The sequence below is a fragment of the Notamacropus eugenii genome, chromosome 5, assembly GCF_028372415.1.
Source record: "Notamacropus eugenii isolate mMacEug1 chromosome 5, mMacEug1.pri_v2, whole genome shotgun sequence".
Classification (NCBI taxonomy): domain Eukaryota; kingdom Metazoa; phylum Chordata; class Mammalia; order Diprotodontia; family Macropodidae; genus Notamacropus; species Notamacropus eugenii.
In genome coordinates, this window is record NC_092876.1 from 341,426,567 (window position 1) to 341,452,735 (window position 26,169).

The window sequence follows — 26,169 nt, forward strand, 5'->3', positions numbered from 1 at the left end:
TCTCTCTCCTGTGCCTTTATTTTTATATTTAAAGGAAGAAAAATTAATTAGAAAAGATAATGATAAATAATGAAAGTTATAAAGAATAGATGAAGAAAGAAAAATAGAAAGAAAGATTAATGGGGCATCTAGTTGGCACACTGGATAGAACCAGGCCTGGAGACAAGAGGACCTTAGTTCAAATCTGGCTTCAGATACTTAGTAGCTGTGTGTCCCTGGGCAAGTCACTTAACCTGGATTACCTCCAAAAAAATAAATTTAAAAAAATTTAAAGGAAGCTAACTCCTATTTCAACATTCAATGGAATCCAACACTCAAACAGACCATGTTTCTTCTAGAAACAGTGGCCATGGAAGTGGGAATGGGGAGTGCTGGTGAAATTTGGGTCAAGGAGAAATTAGTACAACTTTTTACCTTCTCCAAAGCATCATTTCCCCCAAGCTGGAGGAAGACCTGGGACCTTGAAAAGAGAAAAACACTCTTCTGTCCTTCCTATGATCCCATTTCTTCTTTATCCCCCTCAAATGGAGTTGGAAATAGGGAAATAAATAGAACTCTCTAAAGTTGTGTCCAGGGATCATAGAACCACAGAGCTGGAAGGTACCTTAGAGTCCAATTTTTTCATTTTACAGATGGGAAAACTGAGGCCTAGAGTCAACTTTTCATTTCTTGCAACCTGCCATCTTCCTTCTTACCAATATGTAACCAGGGTTGTGTTGATAAAGGTTTAACAACGAGCTCTCCAGAAAAAAAAATGCACTGGACATATTTTTAAGTTTAATTTGCACTTTTTAACATTTCCTCCATCACTTTCTAAAGTCTAGAAATCAACAAGACAAAATGCCGAGCCCTAAGTTGTAGTGTTTACTGATTTCCGAGGTGTAAAAGTGCATGCTCGAAATATAACGATCAGCTCTCACAGAGCTAGTATGAGCTTCTCCTGCCTGCCTGACGTCCTCAATGACCCCTGGATGAGGACTCCTACACAATGATGCAGAAGGGTCTGATTCTTTCTTTTGGAGAACTCCCAAGCTAGTGGACGAGGAAGAGGGCCCCAAAAGGAAATAGACTAGAACACATTAAAAAACAACTTAACAAAATGAAGAAAATTTCTGGGAGGGAGTGATTTGGGAGCTCAGCCTCAAAAGTACGTCTATATACTTCTAAGATTTTGGAAGAACATATTTCTATTAGATCTAGAGAGTGAGCTCACTTTTGGCCTTCACAGCCTACCCTATGAATGTCCACTAGCAGCCTAGGCCTGTGCCATTGTGCCTCTGCCCACCAGTCTCCTGCTGGGGTCAGAAGCAATGTGAGGGGATGCTGCAAGATCTGTTATTTCTTTTCTTTTAGCCATGCACAGTTTTTGAAAAACATCCAGCTCACAAAACCTCCCATCCTCAGGGGAGCTTTTAAGTATTTGCTTGTTGTGTAGAAATGAGGGGCTGCTTTACTCCTTGGAGGAAGGATAATGAGCTATGATTTATTTCCTCTGGATTCCTCTGTCGCTCCCTCCCTCACCCCTTCCACCCCCTTCTCTGCCATCAACAAATGCACTCAGCCCACTCTCCCATACCCAGCTGAATGGATCATAAATACATTAAGAGGAAACATGTTCAAATATGTCACATCCAACTCTTTAACCTTGACCTCCACCCCTCTTGACCTTGAGAATCCCTCTGCCTCAAGGGTCATTACAGTCATATAGTTAAAACTTCAAGGTTCTTGGAAGCTATTTAATTAATCCAACCTCCCTTTATAAATGAGGAATATTAGGTCTAAAGAGGTGCCCAGAATCACATATGTGACCCTGGAATAGACGAACCAGGGTATAATCACAGGTTCTCTGACATCCTGTCTGGCTGTTTTCTGTGTTGTAGGGATTTAAAGTTAGAAGGAGCTTTTGTCCTTGATTCATTCTGTTTTCATAGAATCTCAGAGATGAAAATAACCTCAGAGGGTCTATAATCCAGCCCCAGTCTGGAATTCTCTTAATTACATCCTTGACAAATGACCTCCACTTGAAGACCTAGAGTAACCAGAAACCTCATTACCATCCAAGACAACTTATTGCACTTTTGGAAATGTTTCCATATGTGGAGTCAAATCTTTCTCTAAGCAACTCCCAACCGTTGTTTGGAATACTCAATGTGGTACAGTGGAAATCACAGGAGATTTTGTCAGGGGACCTGGGTTCAAATCCCACTTCTGACTGTGTGACCTTGGGTATGTTATTTATTTTATCCAAGCCTCTGTTTACTCATCTGTAAAATGAGGTTGGACTAGCAGGGTTCCATATTTCTGTGCAGTTCTAAACCTATGATCCTGTGAATATGTAAGTCAAATTCTAGTCATTTGATAGCAGCTATCATGGCCCCCAAGCCTTCTCTGGTCTTGACATCCCTAGTTCCTACAACCAATCTCATGGGCATGTGATGGAGGGTTGGTTCTTTAACTATCCTGGATGTTTTCCCAGCTCTGGCTTGTCAGTGCTGTCCTAAAATATGTCTCTCTGAGCTGAAGGCAATCTAATAAATGAGATATTACAGCAGCAGAGGAAGGCCATTACTTGGCTTACCCTAAACACCTGCTTCTGTCAATGAAACATAAGACCACCATGCCGCCTAGCATTTTTGACAGGAATTCTAGAATCTGAGACAGGCAGCATGACCTAGGAAGATCCAAATTCAAGTCCCACCTTTGACACATTATCTGTATGAACCTGGGCAAGTCATAACCTCTCATCCTCTAGGCAACTAAGACTATAAATCACAAAGGAGGTGCTGACCAGCATTGGTAGAGGGAATTTCCTCACAAGGGAGTTCACGCTACTAAAGGAATCATGGGTCCAGTCCTTATCATTATCCTTATTTTAGGATTTACCTAACTCTATCAGAGGCAGTTGATAGTACAATGAATAGAGAGTTAGTCCTGGAATCAGGAAGACCTGAGTTCAAATCCAGTTGCAGATGCCTACTGGCTGAGTGACCCTGAGCAAGTCACTTTAACCTCTGATTGCCTTGGTTTCCTCAACTGTAAAATGGGAATAAAAGCACCTACCTCTCAAGGTTGTTGTGAGGATCAAATGAGAAAGTATTTGTAAAGCACTTAGCATAGTTCTTTGCACATAGTAGGTGTTTAATAAATGTTTATTCTCTTTCCTCTAGGATTCCTGGTAGGGACATTCTGCTAACTTGTTTCTGGGGACCCTGGCCTTGACTTTGCACACATAGACATGTGGACAGATTTAGAAGGATTCTCCTTTGCCTCAGCCCTTAAATCTAGTAGCTGGACAGCAGATGATAGGAACACATGATTGTTCCCTAAATAAAACCTGAGAAAGGAACTCTACGCCATGTGCTTTCCCATGTGGATGACTGACTTAAAAACCTTCTTTTTTAAATCAGACATCAAATGAGACATGTGAAGTTCCCTTCTCCCTCCAACCAGGATTCCTGTAAAGTCTTTAGAGATGGGACAGTCTTATATAGTAGAGTATTAAGAATACTGGGTTTGGCTTCAGCGTCTCTGGGTTCAGATTCTGCCCATCACTTGCCACTTCTGTGCTGCCAGACAACCTCTCTAGGCCTCAGTTTCCTCACCTGTGATAAGAGGGTACTGAAATAAATAGACTCTAAGTTCTCTTCCAGCTCTAAATTTAGAATGCTAAATGGACCTGCAGAGGATTTCAGCCAGTTTAGGGATCAAAATCAGAGGTCACAGGGGGAAGGAAATCTGTTTGTGGCTATATGACCAGAAAACAGTATTTCTCTTTTCAGTGCCCTCATCTCCCCATCCACATCAGAGCCATGGTGACCTTTTGTGATCTCTTAGAATGGCAGAGCTGAAGGGGCTCTCCCAACCCTGCCATTCTACAGCTCCCATAGGAGACTGATTTATCCAAGGTCACAGGGCTAGTTAATGGCAGGATTAGGATGAGAACCAAGGTCTCCTGACTGCCATCTCAGTGTTCTTTTCAATTATTTTCCTCCTGATTGACATAGGTTCAGTCTAGGGATGGGGAATGGAGTGCCTCTTAGTAACTGGATGTTTACCTCTTTTTCTTCCTCATCCCCGCCTCTTGTGCCTAGATCTGAAGCCATGGGTCTCTAACTTCACCTACCCTGGAGTTCAAGATTTCTCCCAGCTTGCTCTAGACCCCTCCAGGAACCAGCTCATCGTGGGAGCCAGGTAACAGCAAAGGACCTTTTAGCAGGTCCCACCAGAGGAGTGGGATGGGATCTGGAGCAGCCAATGAGCTAAAATGAATCAATCAAATCTGTCTTGGGGAGATTCCCAGGGAATTTCCAGTCCTAGTTACTCATTCATGGGGTGGAGGACATAGGGACATGGGAATTTTCTTCTCCTGTCTCACTTTTTAGAGTCTTTAGAAACTCATCTCTCAGCAAGCATAGTCTATTTATAAACAAGACTGGAGTTTGGGATCTGAAAGAAATCAGGCAACAAATAACCAAGGATCTTCTAAAAAAAAGCCTAAGCCCATTCCCCTTTTATAACCTCCTTGTGTTGTTGTGTTTGTCCTTCATTCTTCAAGAGGACCATGACATCAACATGATGCCATGACTTGCAGTTGACTTTGATTTGAGTGAGGGAGGGCTGTGCAAGGTCACCAGCCTCACTTTCTCCTCCTAAGTCATCTAGGTCCAGTGGCCAAATATTCATCAGGATGACCAGAGATGGCCCAGGATGCAATGGGAGACCCTGGCCCTTTTAGGCTAAGGTCTATCAGATTCTCACTTTGAGTGAGATATACCCATTCAATGAATAGGCTTCTTTAAGTAGTTACTCAAGGGATGGCCCCTTTAATAAAAAAAAAAAAAATCAAACCCCTTCTAGGATGATTGGAAAACCCACCAGCTAAAAGATACTATATACATTTTCCACTGGTTTTGCCCTAGAAGTTGAAAGATCAGGAAGATCGTGCTACTGAAAAATCTCTCCCTTATACTCTAGAGATTTTCCCTTTACTCACACATCTTGAAATTCTACAAGTCAGAGCCTTCCTTTAAAGTTCAAAATACCATCAGGGAAGGTATGAGTCCTTAATACCTTAGTAGGAATTAGTTTAATTCTGTTGCTTTCTACTAGACCTCTAGTCAAAGACTGAGGGAATGAGAATTTTGATTGATTGGGGAAAGTGTGGGGCATTTAAAACGTGCTCCACTGTGTGGAGGAAGCAGCCTGGGTTTGGGGTAGCTGGAAGGCAACAGCAACAATCTATGTTTTGAATATCATTCATGACAGGTTTAACAGCACTTATGTAATAAATGCGTACACAGTTTAATACAATCTTAACACATATAATAAGGGACACTGAAAAAAGACCCTTTCCAAAAGAAGCCCCATTGCCGTCATTAACAATATTTTTTTAAAAAGAAAAAAATGAATACTTGAGGACAAGGTGGAAGAGGAACGGAGACTAGAAAGCATGAGGGGACAATTTTGCTTGAGGATCCCCGTCTCCCAAGGACAAGATAATAAGGCTCATAAAACACCTTCCTCACAATTATCTATAGAGGTAGGGAATGCAAGTATTATCCTTATTGATATCTGATACTGATATATTATTTCTTTAATGGAGAAACTGAGACTCAAAGTTGTTCAATGACTTCTCCAAGATTATGTGACTATTAAGTAGAGGAGCCCGTTGGTGTTGCCTTCATTCCAAAGTATAGGAAAATCCGTTGTGTTGTTTTTGATAAACTGCCTCATGCTCTGTCTCTGGTTGTAGAATTCAAGGAGATATGGCCTCCTGGGTCCCCCTGGGGCTTGAGAGAATTAAGAGGGTCCTTAAATCATTTTCCTGCCTTGGCCTGCCTCAGTCCCTTCCACTCCTAATCTTCCCATAAGAATTCTCTCTTGATCTGAGTTTCCATCAGAACCAGGGTAGAGTAGCTGGAGCTTTGTCCCAGGACACCAAAATTTAGAAGATATTGACAGTACTTGACATTTGTTCAGGAGATAGGAACAGCTGAGTTTAGCACCTGTTCAGCATGAATAGTTTAAATGGGCAGCTACCAGATAGTACACTTTCTTACTCTCTCCTCCCCTCTCTTCTCATCCCAGGTGATCTCCCAGCCTCAACACCCTCTGCTCCCTTCTCTAGGGCAGGCCTCCCCCACAGTAACCTTAAGGTCTCCAAGATCCCTTCCCTAATACAGCTTTGTGTCTTGATGTCTAAGTTTTCTCCTCAAGGTTTCTCCCCTGGCCTCTAACTGAATTTGCACTGAAATTGTAATTTCTTTTCTGCTTTTCTGCTGTTTGCTTCACTTACCTGAATTGTTAGTTACATCTCTGGTTCTTGTTCTCCCTCTCAGGCCCAGTCCCTCACCACTTTTTCTTTGTGTGGTGATTGGGTTATGAGTAGCCTTGGACCTAGGGCTCTGTTGCCCCAGACCACTGGCCAAGAAAGACACCTTGGGCTCCACCAGAGCAGGAGATTTGCCTCTTGGGAACTGGGATGGGATTGAAGGGCCTACCCATTAACTAAACCTTGTTCCCCTGCACTCAGCCTTCATAGTTTATTGATCATGTAGCACAGTCCCAGCTCACCACTTAAAGAAAAGATTAAAGGTGACATTGTTTCCCTCTGTCACCGCTGTAGAGGGTGGGGGTAGGGGATGAATAGAGGACAGAGTGGGATCTGAATTGATTTCCTTGGAAATCTCCTCTATCCGAGACCCTGGGAGAAACCCTGAAGGAAAGAGGCGGCTGTTTTCTTCCATGAGGCACTTTCTGCCTAGCAGCATCTTTTGTCCCTCTGAGCAGTGACAGCAGACAGGGTGAGATGATCCCTCCGAGGCCCACGAGAAATCACTGAGGTCCTGGAATCCCAGGGGTTGCTGGGAATTCTCCTTCATTCTTGTTTCTACCTTTGCTTAAGGATTCTCCTCTTCTGACCAGGTTTAAACCTTTGAACCAGGAGAGACCAGGGAGCTGTTGGAAAAGGTCCATCCAGGCAAGGGCATGTCCAGTCTGACCTTTCTCGGGTTTTTCCAGGATTCTGAATGTGTGGGGTGTGTCTCCACACACACACACACAGACACATGGACACACACACACATATGCATATATACACACATATAAATTTTTATTCATGTTTAACTTAAATAAAAAACAGAAAAATGAACACTTCTATGTATACAGCAGAACACAAGAGGGTTCAATATTAAAGAATAAATTTCCATTTCATGAAAATTCATATAATAAATCCTACACTTTGTTTTCAAAGCAACCCAGCTTTTCTATACTTCCTTCTAGTTTTCTTTTCTTCTCTGCTGTGCACATTTTATTTTATTTTATTCCTCTCCCCCAGCCCCGACCTAGAAAGGTCATATATTTTTAAAAATAAGCTTGTTCGTTGAGGGCTGCTGGTTGGGTGCCTGGAGTACATGTGTCAGTTCCAGGTAGGTCATTATTTAAGTTATTTTTCAACGAGTGTGACTTCTGATATCTGCATCTCTTATTTTCACAGGAACTTTCTCTTCAGACTCAGCCTTACCAACGTCTCTCTCCTTCAGGTACATCCCCTTGTCTCAGTCCAATCCCTCTGTACCTTCCAGTGCTCTGTGTGAGCTCTCTGCTTGCAACATCGCGGTTATGAGCAGGAGAAACTAGGTGGAATGTGTAGGAGATCCCAGAGATTAAATGGGAAATTCTGACCGATGGGAATCTCTGCTTCTTTCCTTAACTAAGCAACAGGAAAACCCCTGGAAAGTCAATCATTTTGCTTTTCTAGACCTTAGTTCCAATATTTAGGGAGTGGTACAGATGGACAGAGCACTGGGTTGTAGAATATAGAAGACCTGCCTTCAAATTCCGTTCCATACACTTATTTGCAGTAAGACCCTGTGGGAGTCACTTCACCTTTTCTAGCCTCAGTTTCCCCATCTAAAAAATTAAGGAATTAGATTCAGAGGTCTCTAAGGTCCCTTCTAGCTCTAAATATATGATACTGTGATTTTTTTTTGGTATTTATATCCCCAGTTTTCTGTCACATAATAGGTGTTTAATAAATACTTATTGGTTGAGAGAAAGGGGAATAATATCTTTTTGGATTTATATTGCTTTCTACAATATGCTAGGGGGAAGCTAAGTGGCTAGGTGGCACAGTGGGAAGAGTGCTGGGCCTGGAGTCAGGAAGATCTGAGTTCAAATCCAGCCTCAGATTCTTACTAGCTGTGTGACCCTGGGCAAGTCATTTAACCCTGTTTGCCTCAGTTTCCTCATCTGTAAAATGAGCTGGAAAAGGCAAACCACTCCAGTAGCTTTGCCAAGAAAACCCTTAATGGGGCCATGAAGAGTCAGACACAATTGAAAATGGCTAAAGCAATCACAAATATGGAGAAGATAATGATAATAACAATAAATGCTCACATTTATATAGCATCTACTACATGCCAGGTGCTGGGCTAAATGCTTTACAGTTATCATCTCATTTGATTCTCAACACACCCCTGCTGGGTAGGTGCTATTATCACCCCCCTTTTCAGATGAGGAAACTGAGGCAAACAAGTTAAGTGACTCACCCAGGGTCACACATCTGGTAAGTAACTGAGGTCACATTTGAATTCAAGTCTTCCTACCTCCAGGCCTGGTGCTCTATCTACAGTGCCCCCAAGCTACCCCTGATCATAATAGTTCCTAAACTCCCAGGCTTGTTGTGAGGATCAAATGTGTAAAGCACCTTGCAAATCTTAAAGCGCTCTATAAATGCTGGCTACTGTTACTATTATTATATAATTATATAATATTATATGTAATTTATTATATGGAATAGAGTTACAATATGTTGTAATTACATTATTGAATGTTATAATAGTAATAGTTATTATTTCCCCAAACACGCTCTGGGGCTTTTCACCTTTATGCCCTTTTCTCCATGCCTAGAATGGCCTCCCTCCTCATCTCGGCTAGTTGAATTCCTCTCCCTCTCTGATGAATGCTTCACTTCCATGAAGCTTTCCCTGATCTCCTTTGGTCTTTCTCCTCAGAGAAAATTTTAATTTTTACCTTATCAGTTCCCCGATCAAGTATTGTTTTCAGTGATAGTTATCTATGAGCCATATTTCTCTACCAGACTGTAATGTCCATGGCAACTATACTGTTTAAACTTTGTATATTTCCTAGCACAATGTTCTGCATACAGTATGTACTTAATAAATGTTTACTGGGTTGAATACATACATATCTGTATCAACCAAAAGAGATGGTGATGGGAGGTGATTGGGAAGCATATGAAGCATATGAAGCATATGGTCCAGTCTGTGCTTTCAGAATATCAGTTGGCAGGGTGGATGGATGGATGGAAGTAGAGGCCCCTCCCACCTCTAAAATTCTCTGATTTAGAGTGAGAAAGTCTCCAGATCTGGGTTTAAAAGGAGGGACTATTGGATCTAGGTCTCAGGAACAAGGGGTATCCAAGTTCCTCATGTGATCTTTGTTCTGTAAAATTTGGATGCAGTCAAAAGGCCCCATTTAATGTGGCCTTATGATTGCGGGTTCCCCACACCCGACCTAGTCAATGTGTCTATACCATAACTGAGAACTGATTATAATTTTCATGGATGGTACAGTTAATCTCTTATAGATTGAAGGAACTGGGCATATGTAGCCTACAGAAAAAAATAATTTGAGGCTAGGGGTAGGAGGAGGGATGTGCTAATTGCCTTCAAGTATCTAAAGGACTGACAGGTGGAGAAGGGATTAGATTTGTTCTCTTTGGCTCCAGAGGGCAGAACCAGGAAGCAGAGGGAGAGCTTTCAGAGACAAATTTAGTTCTATCTTCAACAAAGACTTCTTAACCATTGGAGCTGTCCAAAAGTAAAACAGGCTGCCCCAGAGGTGGTGGGCTCTTCCTCCTTAGATGGACATCTTTAGGAAAGGGCTGGAAAATCACTTGTCAGTATGTTATGGTAGGGATCCCTTTTGTGTATGGTCTGAAGTCGCTTCCAGCTCTGAAATCTGCAATGCTGCGATTCATTTCTCCAAACTCATCCCCCATTCCTCAAGTGTACAGGAAGGAAGTTGTAATAACACCTCTCTGCTTTTGAGCATTTTGCACAGATGGGACTCGGATCTTAAGCGAGTGGGAATTCATATTGCTTGGGATGATATCTCAACATTTTGTGGCTTCTGAGTGGGAATATAATCATGATATTTAGAGATGGAAAGGATATCAGAGATCATTAACTAAGCGCCATGGCTTGTAGAAGGAATGTTAAATTTAGAGTTATAGGACCTGAGTTCAAACCCTAGCACTGCCACTTAATTACCTGTGTGACTTTGGACAAGGTCCTTCCTCACCTGTAAAATGAGGTGGTTGGTAGAGTTGATGTCTAAGGTCTCTTCCGTGTCTTCATTTGTGGTCATTTATGCAGGGATTATTAGCTGTCATCATGTTATTGACCTCCTTGGCAGTCTGGTGAAGCTTTTGAACAGACCTCTTTTTGGAACAATATTTTTAAATAATTGAAGGATGTTTTAAATTTTAGTAAGAAGTTACTGAAAATGATGATGTCATTTTTTCCCATCTAAATTCATTGATCCTCTAAAACCTTAGAGAACCTCTGATCCAGTCCAACTCTCTCATTTGACTGATGAGGAAATTAAGGACCAGACAGGGGAAGTGACCTCGAAAGTTAAGTAGGAAGTACATGGAAAAATCCAGGTGCTGAAGTCTCCAAATCCAGTGCTCTTTGCCCCATGCCACACTGCTTCAGTTATTCTTAGCACTCCTAAGGCAGCTTTCCCCTCCACTTCTACAGAGCTTATGATCACTCTGTTCCCAATATCACTGTTGGAGGTTAGGGGGAAAAAAGGGAAGAGTCATTCAGTCATTGAGCAAGCGTTTATTAAATGTCTACTCCAGGGCTAGGGAATCTATTGCCTCCAGGCCATATGTGGTCTTCTAGGTCCTCAAGTGTGATCCTTTGACTGAATGCAAACTTCATAGAAGAAATTCCTTTAATAAAAGGATTTATTCTGTAAAGCTTGAACTCAGTCAAAAGGCCTCACCCAAGGATCTAGAAGGCCACATGTGGCCTGGAGGCCGCAGGTTCCCTTTGCCTGGTCAGCTCTGTCATATGATGGGTGCTGGGGATAGCAAGACAAAATGAAATAGTCCCTCCCCGAAAAGAGCTTCGATTTCTACTAGGGGCTAGAAGGGGGACAATAGAGAGCTGGAGACAGGGACTGGACCTGCCCATATATATTCTCTTAACTTGAAGTCAGATTTTTGCCCTTCATTTCACTGGTATAGGGAATTTTTAAATGAGAAAGCTCCCTCTGCTAATGCATGGCAGCACCTACTCTGTAATTCATAATTTTTTTGTTGCTTCTGTTTTGGAGTAGGGAAGGCAAGGCAATTGGGGTTAAGTGATTTGCCCAAGGTCACACAACTAGTAAATATCAAGTGTCTGAGGCTGGATATGAACTGGAGTCAGGAAGACCTGAGTTCAGATTAGCTGTGTGACCCTGAGCAAATCCTCTGTTAACCTCTGTTTATCTCAGTTGCCTTGTCAGTACAGTGGAGATAATAATAGCCCCTACCTCCTTGGGTTGTTGTGAATTTAAAATGAGATATTATTTGTAAAGTGCTTTGCAAATCTTAAAGTAAAAAATACTAGCTATTGTTATTTAATTGGAGGGATCTGGGAACACTCTTAACAACTAAGTTGATCTGGATATTTAGAAAACAATCAGGAAGCATAACATTTATCCTGTCATCCTAACTCTAAATGATCCAGATAATACCTACCATTAAGTCTCCAAAGGAGAGCTGGCTGGTCACCCCTATTGACTTAGACAATCAGGGTCACGGCACATTTTGGGGATCCAGATCTTTAACCCACACCTACTATGGCTGTCCCTCAGCAGAAGTGGAGAGGAGTAGGTCTTAAAGACCCCAGGCAAGTAAACAAGCCTTCTCCATCGGGAGGCTGTGAGAATGGGTGGATCCCTGCTTTTAGAAGCAATGCATTCCCAGGAACCATATCTTAAAGCAGAACACCCTAAGGCAAAGTTCTGATTGCTCTCACGTTTAGTCCATTCAGTGGAAAGAGTTGGACAGGAAGGTAAATGTGAAATATAAAACAGCAAAAAGTTGGACCCTCCCCTATTCCACTGGCTAACAAGCAAACTTGTGCGTGCCATTACCCAGCAGGCAGGGATGCGTACAGGCTGGGAGATGATTCTTTCTCAAAGACTCTCTCGAGAATGCATATCCTTCTGATTTCACAAATAAAGTCTGCCACTGATCCCACAAAACAAACTGCCTGACCTGAGAACTGAGGTGGTTTTTATTCAAAGATCTTATAAAGATCATCTAGTTTTGGGATTCTTAACCCTTTCTTTGTGTAAGGGATCGCTTTTGCCAGTATGGTCAAACCTTTGCAGAAAAACATTTTTAAATGCATGATACATAGGATTACAAAAAAAAATCAATTATATTGAAATCTAGTTATGAAAATAATTTTTAAAATTTCCAGACCTCTGTTCTACCCCATTGCTCCCCTCTCTCCCTCTGGAAGGAGGCAAGCATTAATTATGTGTCATTATGAACCTCATAATCTTGATGGCTCCTAACTTACCATCTTGGGGAAGGAAGCTGCTTGGAATGGTGGCAAGATTTTTATCAGAATGTAGCATGGCACAAAGGAAAGAACAATAACTTCAGAGTCAGAGGAGCTGGGTTCAAATTCTGACACTTTCTGGTTACTGTATGTGTGATATCATTTAAACCTCCCTGGGTATCAGTTTCCTCATCTGTAAAATGACTCAATGATCTTGGAGGTCCCTTCTAGCTCTAGAGATCTAATGTAATATAATCTAATCTAATAAACTTACAACCTAAGTCTTTAAAACTGTCTCATTTGATCCTCACAATGACCCTGAGAAGCAGGCCCTATTATTATCCCCATTTTACACATGGAGAAACTGAGGTAGGCAGAGGTTAAGTGACTTGCTTAGGGTCAAATAGGTAGTAAATAAATGTCTGCAGCTGAATTGGAACTCAAGTCTTCCTGACTCCAGGCCCAGTTCTCTATCCAGGGCACCACCTACCTACCTGCCTCTGCCCTCCCCTCCTTCAAGACAATCCTACACTCCAAAGAGTAAGTGAAGGGGCAAGTGATTTGCCCAAGACTACGCAGCTAAGAAGTAACAGAGCTGAAATTCACACCCAGGCCCTCTGACTCCAAGTCCAGGGCACTTTTCACTCCCTTCCTTCTCCAGCCACCTTTGCCATCTTCCTCTCTGCCTTTGGCCTGTGTCCCCATGGTATAGTGCCTTCAAAGCATTCTATAGCTTCTGACCCCCTACCAGTGGATTTCCAAGAAGACCATGGGCATCCCATCTGCCAGACTGTTCCCATTACTTCCTCCAAAGCACTTAGCTCAAAATTGACTCCCTCCAAAATGCCTTTCCTGACAATCAGCCCTCTATTCTGATCACTGATACTTAGTGTCTGTACCAGCCATTTGGGAAGCCTCCTTACCCAGATGTTCTAGGGGATAGACTGCATGGTTCCCCATCAATCAACAATTATTTCCTGGTCCTTAGCAGAGTGTCTGACCCTATGATGGATGGTTTGGGGGATGTAAGAGTATGTATAAGGTGGGGCCCTTTCCCGTACAGAGCTGACCATCTGATTACTATTTTTTAAAATTTTGATTATTTAAAATTTTTTTAATGTTTTATTTTTGATGAACATTGTTTTATCACATTATACAAATCTCAGGGTACTCCCACACAATGTGTGGTCCCCCAAACTGGTGAAATAAAATAACATTAAAAGTGTGACTGAGCCTGAGAGGCCCTATGACCTGTCACTGCATTTATTCTCCATTTCTTAAAAGAAAAGATAGGCATACTGACAGCCCAGATGGGGAGACAAGATCAACAAGGCAGAATTGGAGAACAACATAAGACTGCTTGTAATAAAGAGCTAGGCTGTCTGATTCTATCATTCACGAGTTCCCAGATTTGGAGCTGGAAGGGACCTTTGAAGTAATTTACAATCCAACTTCCTCATTGTAGTTGATTTTTAAAATAATGTTTTATGGCTGGTTTTTAAAAAAACTCACTGTCTCTTCCTAATAACTTTTCTCATCCTCCTCCTCTCCTAACCACCACCTCCATCAACAAAAAAGGACAGTCAAGCAAAATCAATGAACATATTGGCCCCATTGGATAATGCATCCTCCTTCTACCCCCATAGTTCAGCTTCACCATCAGTCCTCTGAAGTCATGATCCACTACTGTGCTGATCATGATCTGAACCTTCCATGTTGTTTTCCTTTATACTATTGCAGTCAACTTGTTCTCCTAAATCTGATTGCTATGTTCTGTATGAGATCATCTAAGTCTTTCCCACATTTCTCTAAATTCTCCATTTTCATCATTTCTTTTGTGTAATAATCCATTAAATCTAAATGCTACAATTTGTGTAGCTTCTCAGTGTGCAGTCAACATTTATGGAGCACCTACTAGATACCAGGCACTATGCTAAGCTCTGGGGATAGAAAAAAAGACAAAAGATAGTTCCTGGCCTCAAGGAGCTTCCAATCTAGTGGAAGAGACAACAAGTCAACAAATACACACAAAGCAAGCTATATGCAGGATAAATAGGAAGTAATTCAAAGAGGGAAGGCACTAGAAGGCTTCCTGTAGAAAATGAAGTTTATGTTGGAATTTAAAGGAATTGAGGGATATCAGTAGTTGAAGAGAAGAGAAAGCATTCCAGGCATGGGAGACAGCCAGAGAAAATATCCAGAGCCACGAAATGGAGTGTCTTGTTTGTGGAAAAGCCACTACACGTGAATGAATGAACCAACAAATGAATGTGTGTATGTATTTATGTGTAGTTATAGAAATCATATATATGCCACATACACACAGGTATCTATAGACATTTGTACAAATACATATACACACATGTATATGTCTGTGTATGCAAAATCTTTTACTTTTATGGGGATATTGCCTAGCAGTACTATACTTGTCAAAGGATATGCATAATTCATTTTAACTTTTTTCCCCACATAATTCCAAATTATCTTCCAGAACAGTTGGACCATTTCACAGCTCCATAAATGAGGCATTAGCTTTTCTGTCTTTCTTTCCTACCCACAATAATCATTTTTATCTTTTGTCATCTTTGCCAATCTTAGAGGTATGAGAGGTAAAACCTCCAAGTGGTTTCAATTTGCATTTCCCTTATTATTACTAATTTGGGACATTCTTTTGTTTGACTTTGGATAACTTGCATTTTTCTTTTTAAAAACTGCCTGTTTGTATCCTTTGAGCATTTTATATATTGGGGAATGCCTCTTTTTCTTATATGTTTATATCAATTCCCCATCTATCTTGTTTGTCATGCCTTTAACAGAGATATTTGCTACAGCGTTTCCTTTCTGCTCATAACTGCTTCTCTTCTAGCTTCATTGATTTTGTTTTTACAGAAGCTTTTCAATTTTACGTAACTGAAATTGTCCATCGTATCTTTTATGATCACTTCTATTCCCTGTTCCTCATTCCAGTGTCGTTAAGTAATCTGTCCAGATTTACACAGGTAGTAAGTGACAGAGCTGGGAAGTGAACCCAGGTCCTCAGACTCCAAATCTAATTCAATAGGAGTTAAGAGAGGGAAGAGATCAAGGTGGGCTAGAGGGATTTACCATGACTTCCTTTACATAAGCTCATTCTGTTGCTGTTAGGTTTTCTGTAGCTCAGTGCAAGAAAGTTTCTTAGGAGAGTAGAAGCAGGGATCAAGTACTGAGGGAGAGTATAAGAAAATGTGAGGACTGGGTACATTTTAAGGTCAAGAGGAACCAAGTCAAACTCCAAAGCAAAATGTCAGTCATTTTACCCAAGGTTGCTGAATGTCCCAAGTACATAGAAACATGGCCTCAATTAGATGATATTCATCAGGACCCAAAATGGTCCTGAATTTGTTGATGACTCTTTGCACACAGGCAGCTAGGTGACACAGTGGACAGAGCGCTGCACCTGGAGCCAGGAAGACGCATCTTCCTGAGTTCAAATCTGGCCTCAGACACTTCTTAGCTGTGTGACCCCGGGCAAGTCACTTACCCTGTTTACCTTAGTTTCCTCATTTGTAAATGAAGTGGAGGAAATGGCAAATCATTCCAATATCTTTGTCAAGAAAACCCTAAGTGAGGTAGCATGACTAAAGTCATCAGACAGAACTAAAATGACTGAATAACAACAACAAAATTTGCATGTAGTCCACTCCTTCCTCCCCGCCACTTCCTAACACTACCCTATCCTCTGTGGTGAGAGCAGGACTATATTTACCAAACTAAATCCTGGCAATTTAATAAATAAACCCATTAAAGAGGCAATATCACATAGTGAACAAGAACTGGTCTTAGCATCAGGAACACTGGAGTTCAAGTCTCTGAATTTGCATAGACTAGCTGTGTGTGGCCCTGGACAAGTCACTTAACACTTTAATGCTCCACACAACTCTTACTAAATTTTAGAGAAGGCACCTACCTCCATAGGTAGGAGTTCCTCAAGTGGATTTCCTAACACTGATGGAATTATGGGGCCAGACCAAACAAGAGAGAGAGAGAGAGAGAGAGAGAGAGAGAGAGAGAGAGAGAGAGAGAGAGAGAGAGAGAGAGAGAGAGATTATAAAGGAAGGGTTAATGATTAGATTGAAGCAGCTAGGTGGCTCAGTAGATAGAGTGCTGGGCCTGAAGTTAGGAAGACATGAGTTCAAATCCAGCCTCAGACATTTTCTACTGTGTGATCCTGAGCAAGTCTCTTAACCTCTATTTTCCTTAATCCACTGGAAGAGGAATTGGCAAATCCCTCCAATACCTTTGCCAAGAAAACCTCGTGGACAGTATTGGTGTGCTATGGTCCACAGGGTCATGACCAGTTGGACCCAACTGAACAACAATGATTAAATTGTAAGGAGGGGAGAAGGAGAAGGCAAAGAAGGTTATAATTTCCCTGATGGTAAGTTCTGTGTCCTCTCTAAACCTTGTATTTTCCCCAGAACTTAATACAGTGCTCAATAAATGTTTGCATAGTACACACAAGTGCTTAATAAGTGTTTATTTAATGGGAGAAAAAAAGGAAAAGGAATCCCCTAATAAGTCATGGAATTTAAGACACTCGTAAGAGTGTCTGTGGGGCAGCTCACTGGTACAACAGATATGGCATCAATCCTGGAGTCAGGAGAACGTGAGTTCAAATGTGGTCTAGAAAATGTGACACTTACTAGCTGTGTGACCCTGGGCAAGTCACTTAACCCTCACTGTATCATCCAAAAAAAAAAAAAAAAGAATGCCTTTGTTCAGTCACTGTAGTCTCCTCTGGAACCTATTCAGAACAGAGATTTTAATCTAGGAATTCATGGCCATTTTAGCCTCATCTCTCCCTTAACAAGAACTCTTCTCACACACCGTACATTCTCTGTCTTCTATACACCCACTGTAGGCATCCCCTGCCTCTCCCTACACACACACACACACACACACACACACACACACACACACACACACACACACACACACACACACACACACACACACACACACAAGCCTCCCCTTCGGTAGGAAAGAGACACCAAAACCCTGCCCTCCCAGCACACATTTTACAGCACCCCCCACTTCCCCCATACACCATCATGCTTCCCACATAAAAATACTGCAAGATTCTCCACTCCAAGCAAACGTTTCCTGACTCAGTGTCCATCAGACACCCAAGTGAGCCTCTTCTGTCTATGAAGCATGCCAGGTCTGCCATCTCCCTATGAAACTCTTGTCCTGGTTGTAGGTACCACATCAGGGTGGTTACTCTTCTCTGCCTCCCTTTTACATCTTATCTGTATGCACACTAGTGTATCCTGGCTTGCCTCCTTTCCTCTGAATCACTTTATTCAAGAATTTTCTATGTTTCTTTGAATTCCTCTTATTGGGATTTTCTATGTCACAATAATATTCCATTATATTTACATATCACAATTTGTTCGACCATTTCTCAGTAGATACACACCTGTTTCTTTTTTTCCAATTTCTTTGTTTTTTGCTTCCATGACAGCCTCCTGTATCCCTTGGGGATACATCTAGGTCTATGTACATGTACATAGGACTATAAGATCAATGTACAGTGGGATCACTAGGTCATAGGGTATGAGAAGTTTAGTGATTTTTCTCATATAATTCCAAATTGATTTCCTGAATGATTGGACAGCAACACGAACATTGTATTAGTCTACATATCTTCTCACACCCCCTCTAACACTGTCTTTTTCTGTCTTTAAAAATCATCTTTGTCAATTTTCTGTATATGAGATAAAACCTAATCAATTTCAATTCAGAAAAACGATTGAAATTTTGTCTCAAACTTTTCCTACCTTTGTCACCCTGGATGAGTCATTTAACCTCTGTCAGTCTTAGTTTCTTCACCTATCAAATGGGGATAACAAAGCTCTTACCTCACAGAATTAGTGTAAGGATCAAATGAGAGAACATATGTAAAGAGCTTTCCAAACCTCAATGCACTGGTGTATAAGGGCTAGTTACTATTATTTAGAATAGCCTTTTATATTATTGTTGACCATTTGTATTTCTTTTTCTGTTTATAGCTTTTGGCCAAATATTGATTTGTGTCTTTCTCATCTTTAAAAGGTTTCAGGGGAGGAGCCTTTGCAACCTCCCTTCATATTCTATAGATGTGATGGTTAGGGGGACTGAAGGGGAGCCGCCCAGTAGCATCAGACTCCTAATTTCCCCCTCCTTTCTAGGCTATTGCCTGACTTAACACTGAGATGTTTCTTTCTATTCTTTCCCCAGGCTACGGAGTGGAGCTCCAATGAGGAAACACGCAAGTCCTGCCAAAGCAAAGGGAAGACTGAAGTATGTGGCCAGGCTGAATCCTAGGCATCCCATCCCCATTGCCCAGGGATTAGAAAGGATACTTTGCACATTCAAGGGTCAAAGTAGGGTATAGTGATGCCTGAGATGGGGGCAGATATCTGAGAGGAAAAGACTGTGGTATTGGGAAAAGCCTGATAAATGAAACAAAAAATCCATAATGCTATTTAGTGCTGGGTATTTAAAAATCTCTCTGAGATTCATGGTGGTCTGTGAATTAAAGGACTATCCCCAGTGCTGAACCATCCTGCCCCTACCCAGATGAGGTGGGCAGAGATCTTGTCAGTATCCCCAACCCTTTGAAGAATGCTTCACCTACAATGGGTGCTTAATAAATGCTTACTGATTGATTGACTGCTTAATGTTTTTTTTCCCTTGCCCTCCTACCCCAGGAGGAATGTCAGAATTATGTCCGGGTGTTGATTGTGTCCGGCAGGAAGGTTTTCACATGTGGCACCAATGCTTTCTCTCCGGTGTGTTCCAGCAGACAGGTGAGGGGTCTTCCAGGTGAGGGTGTGGATGAGTGAGGTATATCCCAGCACTGAGTCCATGTGCTAGTTTCTTGGTTGAGGAGAGTCACCCCTGCTAGGGAGATGACTGGAGATAGCAGAAGCCAGTGTCATCCTTAGTTATCAACTATAAAGGTTAGCTTGAACCTAGAGGAAACAATATGGGGAGGAGGAACCAAGGTGGACCTCCAGGTGATTCAGGTGGTCCTATAAGCACAAGATCAGAGGAAAGTGACCAAAAAGACCAGAAAAGACACAGCTCACAACCACCACCCCTGGACTAGAGGGAAACCCCTCATTCCCTATAATACTACCCATAGTACCTTCTGTGTTCTATTTATCTCCTCCTCTTCACCTTCCTCCCAGGCAGGGAATCTCAGCCGGACAATTGAAAAGATCAACGGTGTGGCCCGATGTCCCTATGACCCCCGCCACAACTCCACTGCAGTGATCTCTGAGCAGGGTGAACTGTATGCTGCCACTGTCATCGACTTCTCTGGCCGAGATCCTGCCATCTACCGAAGCCTGGGCAGCGGCCCACCTCTTCGCACTGCTCAATATAACTCCAAGTGGCTCAATGGTACACATAGTCCCCAGCCCCAGAGTGGGGGGGGCACCGCTCCCTTTTCTGACCCTTCCCACTTGCTTGAGGAACACACATTCATAGATTGTTCTTTTTAAACCCATGACAAAAAAAAACACAACTGATATTCAGAGATGGGCAGTTAAGGGATTGCTGTATATTTGGAGTGGCACCAAGGATCAAAGTGTCCTAATTTCAAGGTCAGCATCTTGAATGTTGGCCAGGTCAGAGAGAGGGCAAAGAATGGGGAGAGCAATATTCAAAGACGTATTAGAAAGAATCTTTTCAGAAAAATACCAGTGTGAGGCAAGCAAGCAAGCATTTATTATTTTTAAATTTCTTTTGCTTTCAATTTAAATTTTTAAATATACTTTTAAAAAATTTTTTCCCCACCCCCACACCCAAGCCCCTCCTTCACCCATTGAGAAGGCAAGCAACATGTTTTCAATTATGCATGTGAAGTCGTGCCGAACATATTTCCATATTAACTGTGTTGAAAAAAAAGGCAAGAAAAATAAAGTGAAAAACAATATGTTTCAGTCTGCTCTCAGGGTTCATCAGTTCTCTCTCTGGAGATGGCTAACGCTTTTCATGATGGCTCCTTTGGAATTGTCATAGATGATGATATTGATCAGACTAGCTAAATCTTTCCCAGTTGATCACCGCTACAATATAAGCAAGCATTTACTGTAAGCCACACCCTGTCCTAGGTGCTGTGAAAGAGAGCTTGGAAGGGGCTCTTTTTCCATCTTTTTCCTCTCCTGCCATTATCCATTATCCTCTGTGTGGCTCATTCAAGTTGGCATTATGAACCTCAGAATTTTGATGGCTCCTAACTTACCATCTTGGGGAAGGAAGCTGCTTGGAATGGTGGCAAGATTTCTATCAGAATGTAGTATGGCACAAAGGAAAGAACACTGGCTCCAGAGTCAGAGGAGCTGGGTTCAAATTCTGACCTTGATGGTTGCTACCCGTGTGATTTTGGCCAAATCGTTCAAACCTCCCTCGGTATCAGTTTCCTCATCTGTAATATGACGCAGTGGTCTCAGAGGTCCTTTCTAGCTCTAGAACTATAATATAATATAATGTTATGTACTATAATATAATATATAAAATGTAATGTAATATCATATAATACAATATGGTATCTAGCTCTAGAGCTGTAACATATTATATAGAATATATATATAATGATACATGTCATAGTGTAATATGATATAGTGTAGTATCTAGCTCTAGAGCTAAAATATACTATAGTATAATTTTATAATATAATGTAGTATAGTATATCTGCCTATATTATATTTACAATATAACATCTAGTTCCAGATCTATACTAAGATAACTAGTCCCACAATCCTCCTCATTTCTACCCCCTTCCTCTTGATTCTGCTTAATTTCTCTCCTTTTCTCCCTTGAACTTCCACTAGAGCCAAACTTTGTAGCTGCTTATGACATCGGGCTCTTTGCCTACTTCTTCCTGCGAGAGAATGCTGTGGAACATGATTGTGGGCGCACTGTCTATTCCCGTGTGGCCCGCGTGTGTAAGAATGATGTGGGGGGGCGTTTCCTGCTGGAGGACACATGGACAACCTTCATGAAGGCCCGGCTGAACTGCTCCCGCCCAGGGGAGATCCCATTCTACTACAATGAACTTCAGAGCGCATTCCATCTTCCTGAGCAGGACCTAGTCTATGGCGTCTTCACCACCAACGTGTGAGTGCCTGTTATTCCCCGTTATCCCCCACCTCTCACTGGTCTTTAGAACTTCTGATCTTATTTTATCTCCCTTAATGCAGGAAGGACAGAGTAAAGTAACATTTATTAAGCTCCTACTATGTACCATAACATGGTAGGCACTGCAAATATTATTTCATTTGGTCCTCTTAACACTCCTGGGAGAGAGGTCCTATTATGACAGAGGATCAATGACTTGCCCAAGGTCATATAATTGTCTGAGGCTGGATTTGAATTCAGGTCTTCCTGATTCCAGGCCCAAGACTTTATACACTTTATACACTGTGCCCATCTAGCTATCTCACCCAGTCCTCTGAGTTTCTCTTTATCCACAAGTCAGGTAGCCTTGATGGAATGTCAATTTGAAATTCCTCTACATAAAGATAATGGTTGAAGTCAGGGGAACAGATGAGATGTCTGAGGAATAAATTATAAAAGAAGGAATAAGGGTCAAGACTAGATGTTAGGCAGGAGAAGGGAGAGTCAGAGAGAGAGGAAGAGAGCCAGGGTGGAAACCAAGGGGAGAGAACATTTCAAGGAGAATGGAGTGGTTGGCAATACTCATGGCTCTTGAACTAAAAGGGATCTCATTCTCATTTAAGAAGTAAGATAATTGAGGCCTGTGGAAGCCATGTGACTTGCCCAAGGTCACACACCAGGTGCAGGACTTGAACCCAGAATGTTGTACCACACCTTGCTTCACATGGGTTAAGGAGATGAATGCTGAGAAAATGCCTTTGAATTTGGTATTTAGGTGGTCACCAGCAGCCTTCAAGAGAGCAGTTTTAGTAGCAGTGTTTGGGAATGGAAGACAGATGGCAAGGTGTTAGAGTGAAGTGGGTGGTGAGGAAATGGAGACAGTGGCGATGGACTTCTCTTTGGAGAAGTTTGGCAGGAGAAAAAGAGATGCGTCTAGCTGGAGGAAATAACAGGATTGAGAGAGGCTATTTTTATCATGAGGGAGACCTGAGCATGTTTGTAGGCAGACTGGAAGGAGCCAGTCAGTGTGAAGGGGGGAAATGGAGATGAAGGCGGAGGAGATGGGTGGTTACTGCTAGAGGAGGTCCCTGAGGAACAGACAGGATCAAGAGTACCAGAGTGGGGTAGGGGGCTTACAAAGGAGAAGGGACATCTTCATCCCATCAGAGAGGAAAAGAAGGGAGAGTGGAAGAGGATACAGACAGATATTGAGATAAAGAAGTTGTTGTTCAGTCATGCCTCACTCTTTGTGACCCCATTTGGGGTTTTCTTGTCAAAGGTACTGGAGTGGTTTGCCATTTCCTTCTCCCATAGTCATATCTGAGCTGGGATTTGAACTCAGGTCCTCTGGCTCCAAGCTCAGTGCTATTTTTACTACATTATTCTGCTTCTATCTATGCCTGTGGAAAGAAGTAGATGTGTTCTCTATTATTCCGCTGAGTAGAACTAGGGTTGATGGGTAGATGTTTCAGGGAGACAGATTTGGGCATATTATAAGGGAGAATTTTAGCTGGATAATAAGGAAGAGGGTGCCTTGTATATTGGCCAACTGCTTATCACCATAACTTTTCAAGGAGAAACTTATACATTGATGTGCCAATAGTATTGTAGAGGGGACCTCACAAGGTTGGAGTACACCTCCATTCATGTATGTTTCCCTCTTAGATTCTATAAATTTCCATGCTGACTGGGCTTCCAGGATGTACTACTATTTACTCTTCAGTACCTAGAATGATCCTACCCCAGAGAAGGTGAAAAGACATACTCCCTGTGTTTATGATATAGTCCTCTCCCCAGGTGGGAGGGATGGATGCGGGCAGTTTCCCTGAACAGTCATGTCTGTGCTGAATATAGGGAGAGAGTTGTGATTGCCGATGAGCTGAGACAACTTTGAACCAGGAGTGGTCCCTGGATGACTACTCCTTTGCTGTCCTATTTTCAAGAGAATATTGGGGCTAGAATCATATCTAACTATGACACACCAGATATTTTCAGTCTAAGAGTATACCAGGCCAAGAGGGTAGCAGTTAATTTCGTTTTGGCTAATTTAGTTCCCCTGGGGCAACTAGATGGCACAGTGGATAGAGCTGGTGTCAGGAAGACCTGAGTTCAAATGTGACCTCAGACACTTACTATCTGTGTGACCCTGGGCAAGTCACTTAACCCTGTTTGCCTCAGTTTCCACATCTGCAAGATGAGCTAGAGAAGGAAATGGCAAACCACTCCACTATCTCTGCCAAGAAAACTCCAAATGGGGTTATAAAATTTCAACACAACTGAGCAACAGCAAAAGCTTAATTCCCCCTCTGTCAGATGGTTATTACACAAAAGTTCATCATGAATAGCAAGCCAACATATTTATCAAAGCAGGTAGTAAAAAACAATCAGGGAAATTATAGTGATTAATTTAGACAAGTGGTTCTCCAACTTTTTGGTCTCATGATCCCTAAAAATTATTGAGGACCCCAAAGAGCTTTTGTTTATGTGTATGTACCAATCTTTACCTATCAGTCTTTGTATCTATCAATATTTACCATATGAAAATTAAAAATGATAAAATTTTAAAATAGTAATTCATCCAAAAATAGCAATGGTGAATCCATTTGTATATTCAAATGTTTACATACCATTTTTATGAAAAAAATATTTTCTAAAACAAAAGCAGTTAGAAGAGTGGCACTGTTTTATATATTTTTTTGCAAATCTCTATACTGTCTGGTTTCATAGAAGACAGCTGTATTCTCCTATCTGCTTTAGCATTTATTCTATTGCCATATTTTTTTTTCTGTTGAAGTGTATGAAGAAAACCCAGCCTTAAATAGATAGGTAGTTGGAAAGGGCATCTATGAAAATAGTTTTGACCTTGAAAGAGGTCCCACAAACATCCCCAAAGTACATTTTGAAACCTGATGTTGTCTCAGTGCCTCCTGTTGCCTAACATGAACCAGATTAAAATATGATTGGGAAATCCCAAAATAAATAAAAATAAAATAGAACATAGATAATGTTAATATGTGGTTTTCTAAGTCTTATAGGCAGTCCATAGGGATCTTTGTGGTGTAGTATCTCCCCAGTCCTTCTATTTAAGTTTGACACTGCAGGTTTACATGATAAATTATACAAGAATACACAAGAGAAGTGTTCTGCCACTCAGGAACAGGTGAAAGCTCAGCCCAGCTATGGAGGAGAGAATAGTCTCACCTCCAAAGTCTGTTCAGCACCTGCTAGGGGTGCAGGCACTGGGAATTAAGGGGCATGTTGACTTTCTCCATGCATTGTTATCCTTCAGAGAACTGCCCAAGACCCTCTGTGGGGGAACCATATAAAAATATGCACCATGTTCTCCAATGGAGTCAAAAAGTTTCAGTGGTAGAACAGAAGGGTTAGATAATCCATTCTGAGAGGATGAAGGTACCCCCTCCTTCAGCAACCATAGCTTGATCAGATACTTTTATTATAAAGAATAAAAGATCCATTTATGGAGTTTATGAAGCACTTTTCTCACAACAACCCCAGAAAACAGGTTGTTATAAACATTATTATCCCATTAAAAATTTTTTTTAAAACGTAAAAGAATAATAATTTTTTTTAAAAAAACATTATTATCCCCATTTTACAGAGAATGAATTAGAGTCTCAAGGAGATTAAGTGATTTACCCATGGCCTCACAGATAAGTATCCATGTTGGGATTTAGTGGAGAGAGCACTGAGCCTGGAGACTGGAAGGTCTAAGTTTGAGACCTATCTCAGACACTTAATTAGCCGTATGATCCGGGACAAATCACTTCACCTTTGCCTGCCTCAGTTTCCCCATCTGTAAAATGAGGAAAATAATAAAATCTACCTAACAGGGATTGTTGTTGGGGAATCATATGTTCATAAAGCATTTTGCAAACCTTAAAATGCAATATTAATTATTATTATTATAGTATCATAGATATCAAGATTGCAGAAACCTCAGAGGCCATCTAGTTTGTACCCTTCCTTTTATAGGTGAGAAAACTGAGGTCCAGGGAAGTTAGGGAAGTCATCCAGTGAAGGTCAGCCTCCAACAGCAAGTGTGCAGCTGGGCTAGGATTCAAACTCAGGTCCTACGAACTCCCAAGTTTGGTGCTGTTTCTATTTTCCCCAGTTTCTTCCCTTTGAACCCAGGTCTGGGTTCAATCTGGCCACAGCCAAGACTTGAACTAGTCTTCTGACTCCTGACTTCAAATCCAGTGATCGTCCCACTATACCTCACTGCCTCCCCAGGGCAGATACATGATTATGGACCAAAGACAGCACAAGTTGTATCAGATCTGTCATTGTTTAAGATTTGTATGAACCAGATCAACAAATTCCTTTTGTTCTAAGCTGGCTCTGGAGATATGGAAAGAGCTTCTTTACACAGGATTCTTTTGTCAGAGTAGACCATCTGTAGGCGGCATGG

At 41.6% G+C, this 26,169-nt stretch overlaps 1 protein-coding gene across 2 annotated transcripts in view; it reads left to right on the forward strand.

Moving 5' to 3' along the window:
- Positions 1 to 26,169, forward strand: part of SEMA5B (semaphorin 5B) — a 180,667-nt gene that overhangs the window by 130,122 nt on the left and 24,376 nt on the right. For both annotated transcript variants that reach the window (XM_072613787.1, XM_072613789.1), the window contains exons 5-10: positions 4,092 to 4,191; positions 7,496 to 7,541; positions 18,852 to 18,914; positions 19,325 to 19,423; positions 19,808 to 20,021; positions 21,455 to 21,740. In XM_072613787.1, coding sequence (XP_072469888.1) covers positions 4,092 to 4,191; positions 7,496 to 7,541; positions 18,852 to 18,914; positions 19,325 to 19,423; positions 19,808 to 20,021; positions 21,455 to 21,740 — 808 coding nt within the window. The remainder of the gene's footprint in view (positions 1 to 4,091; positions 4,192 to 7,495; positions 7,542 to 18,851; positions 18,915 to 19,324; positions 19,424 to 19,807; positions 20,022 to 21,454; positions 21,741 to 26,169) is intronic.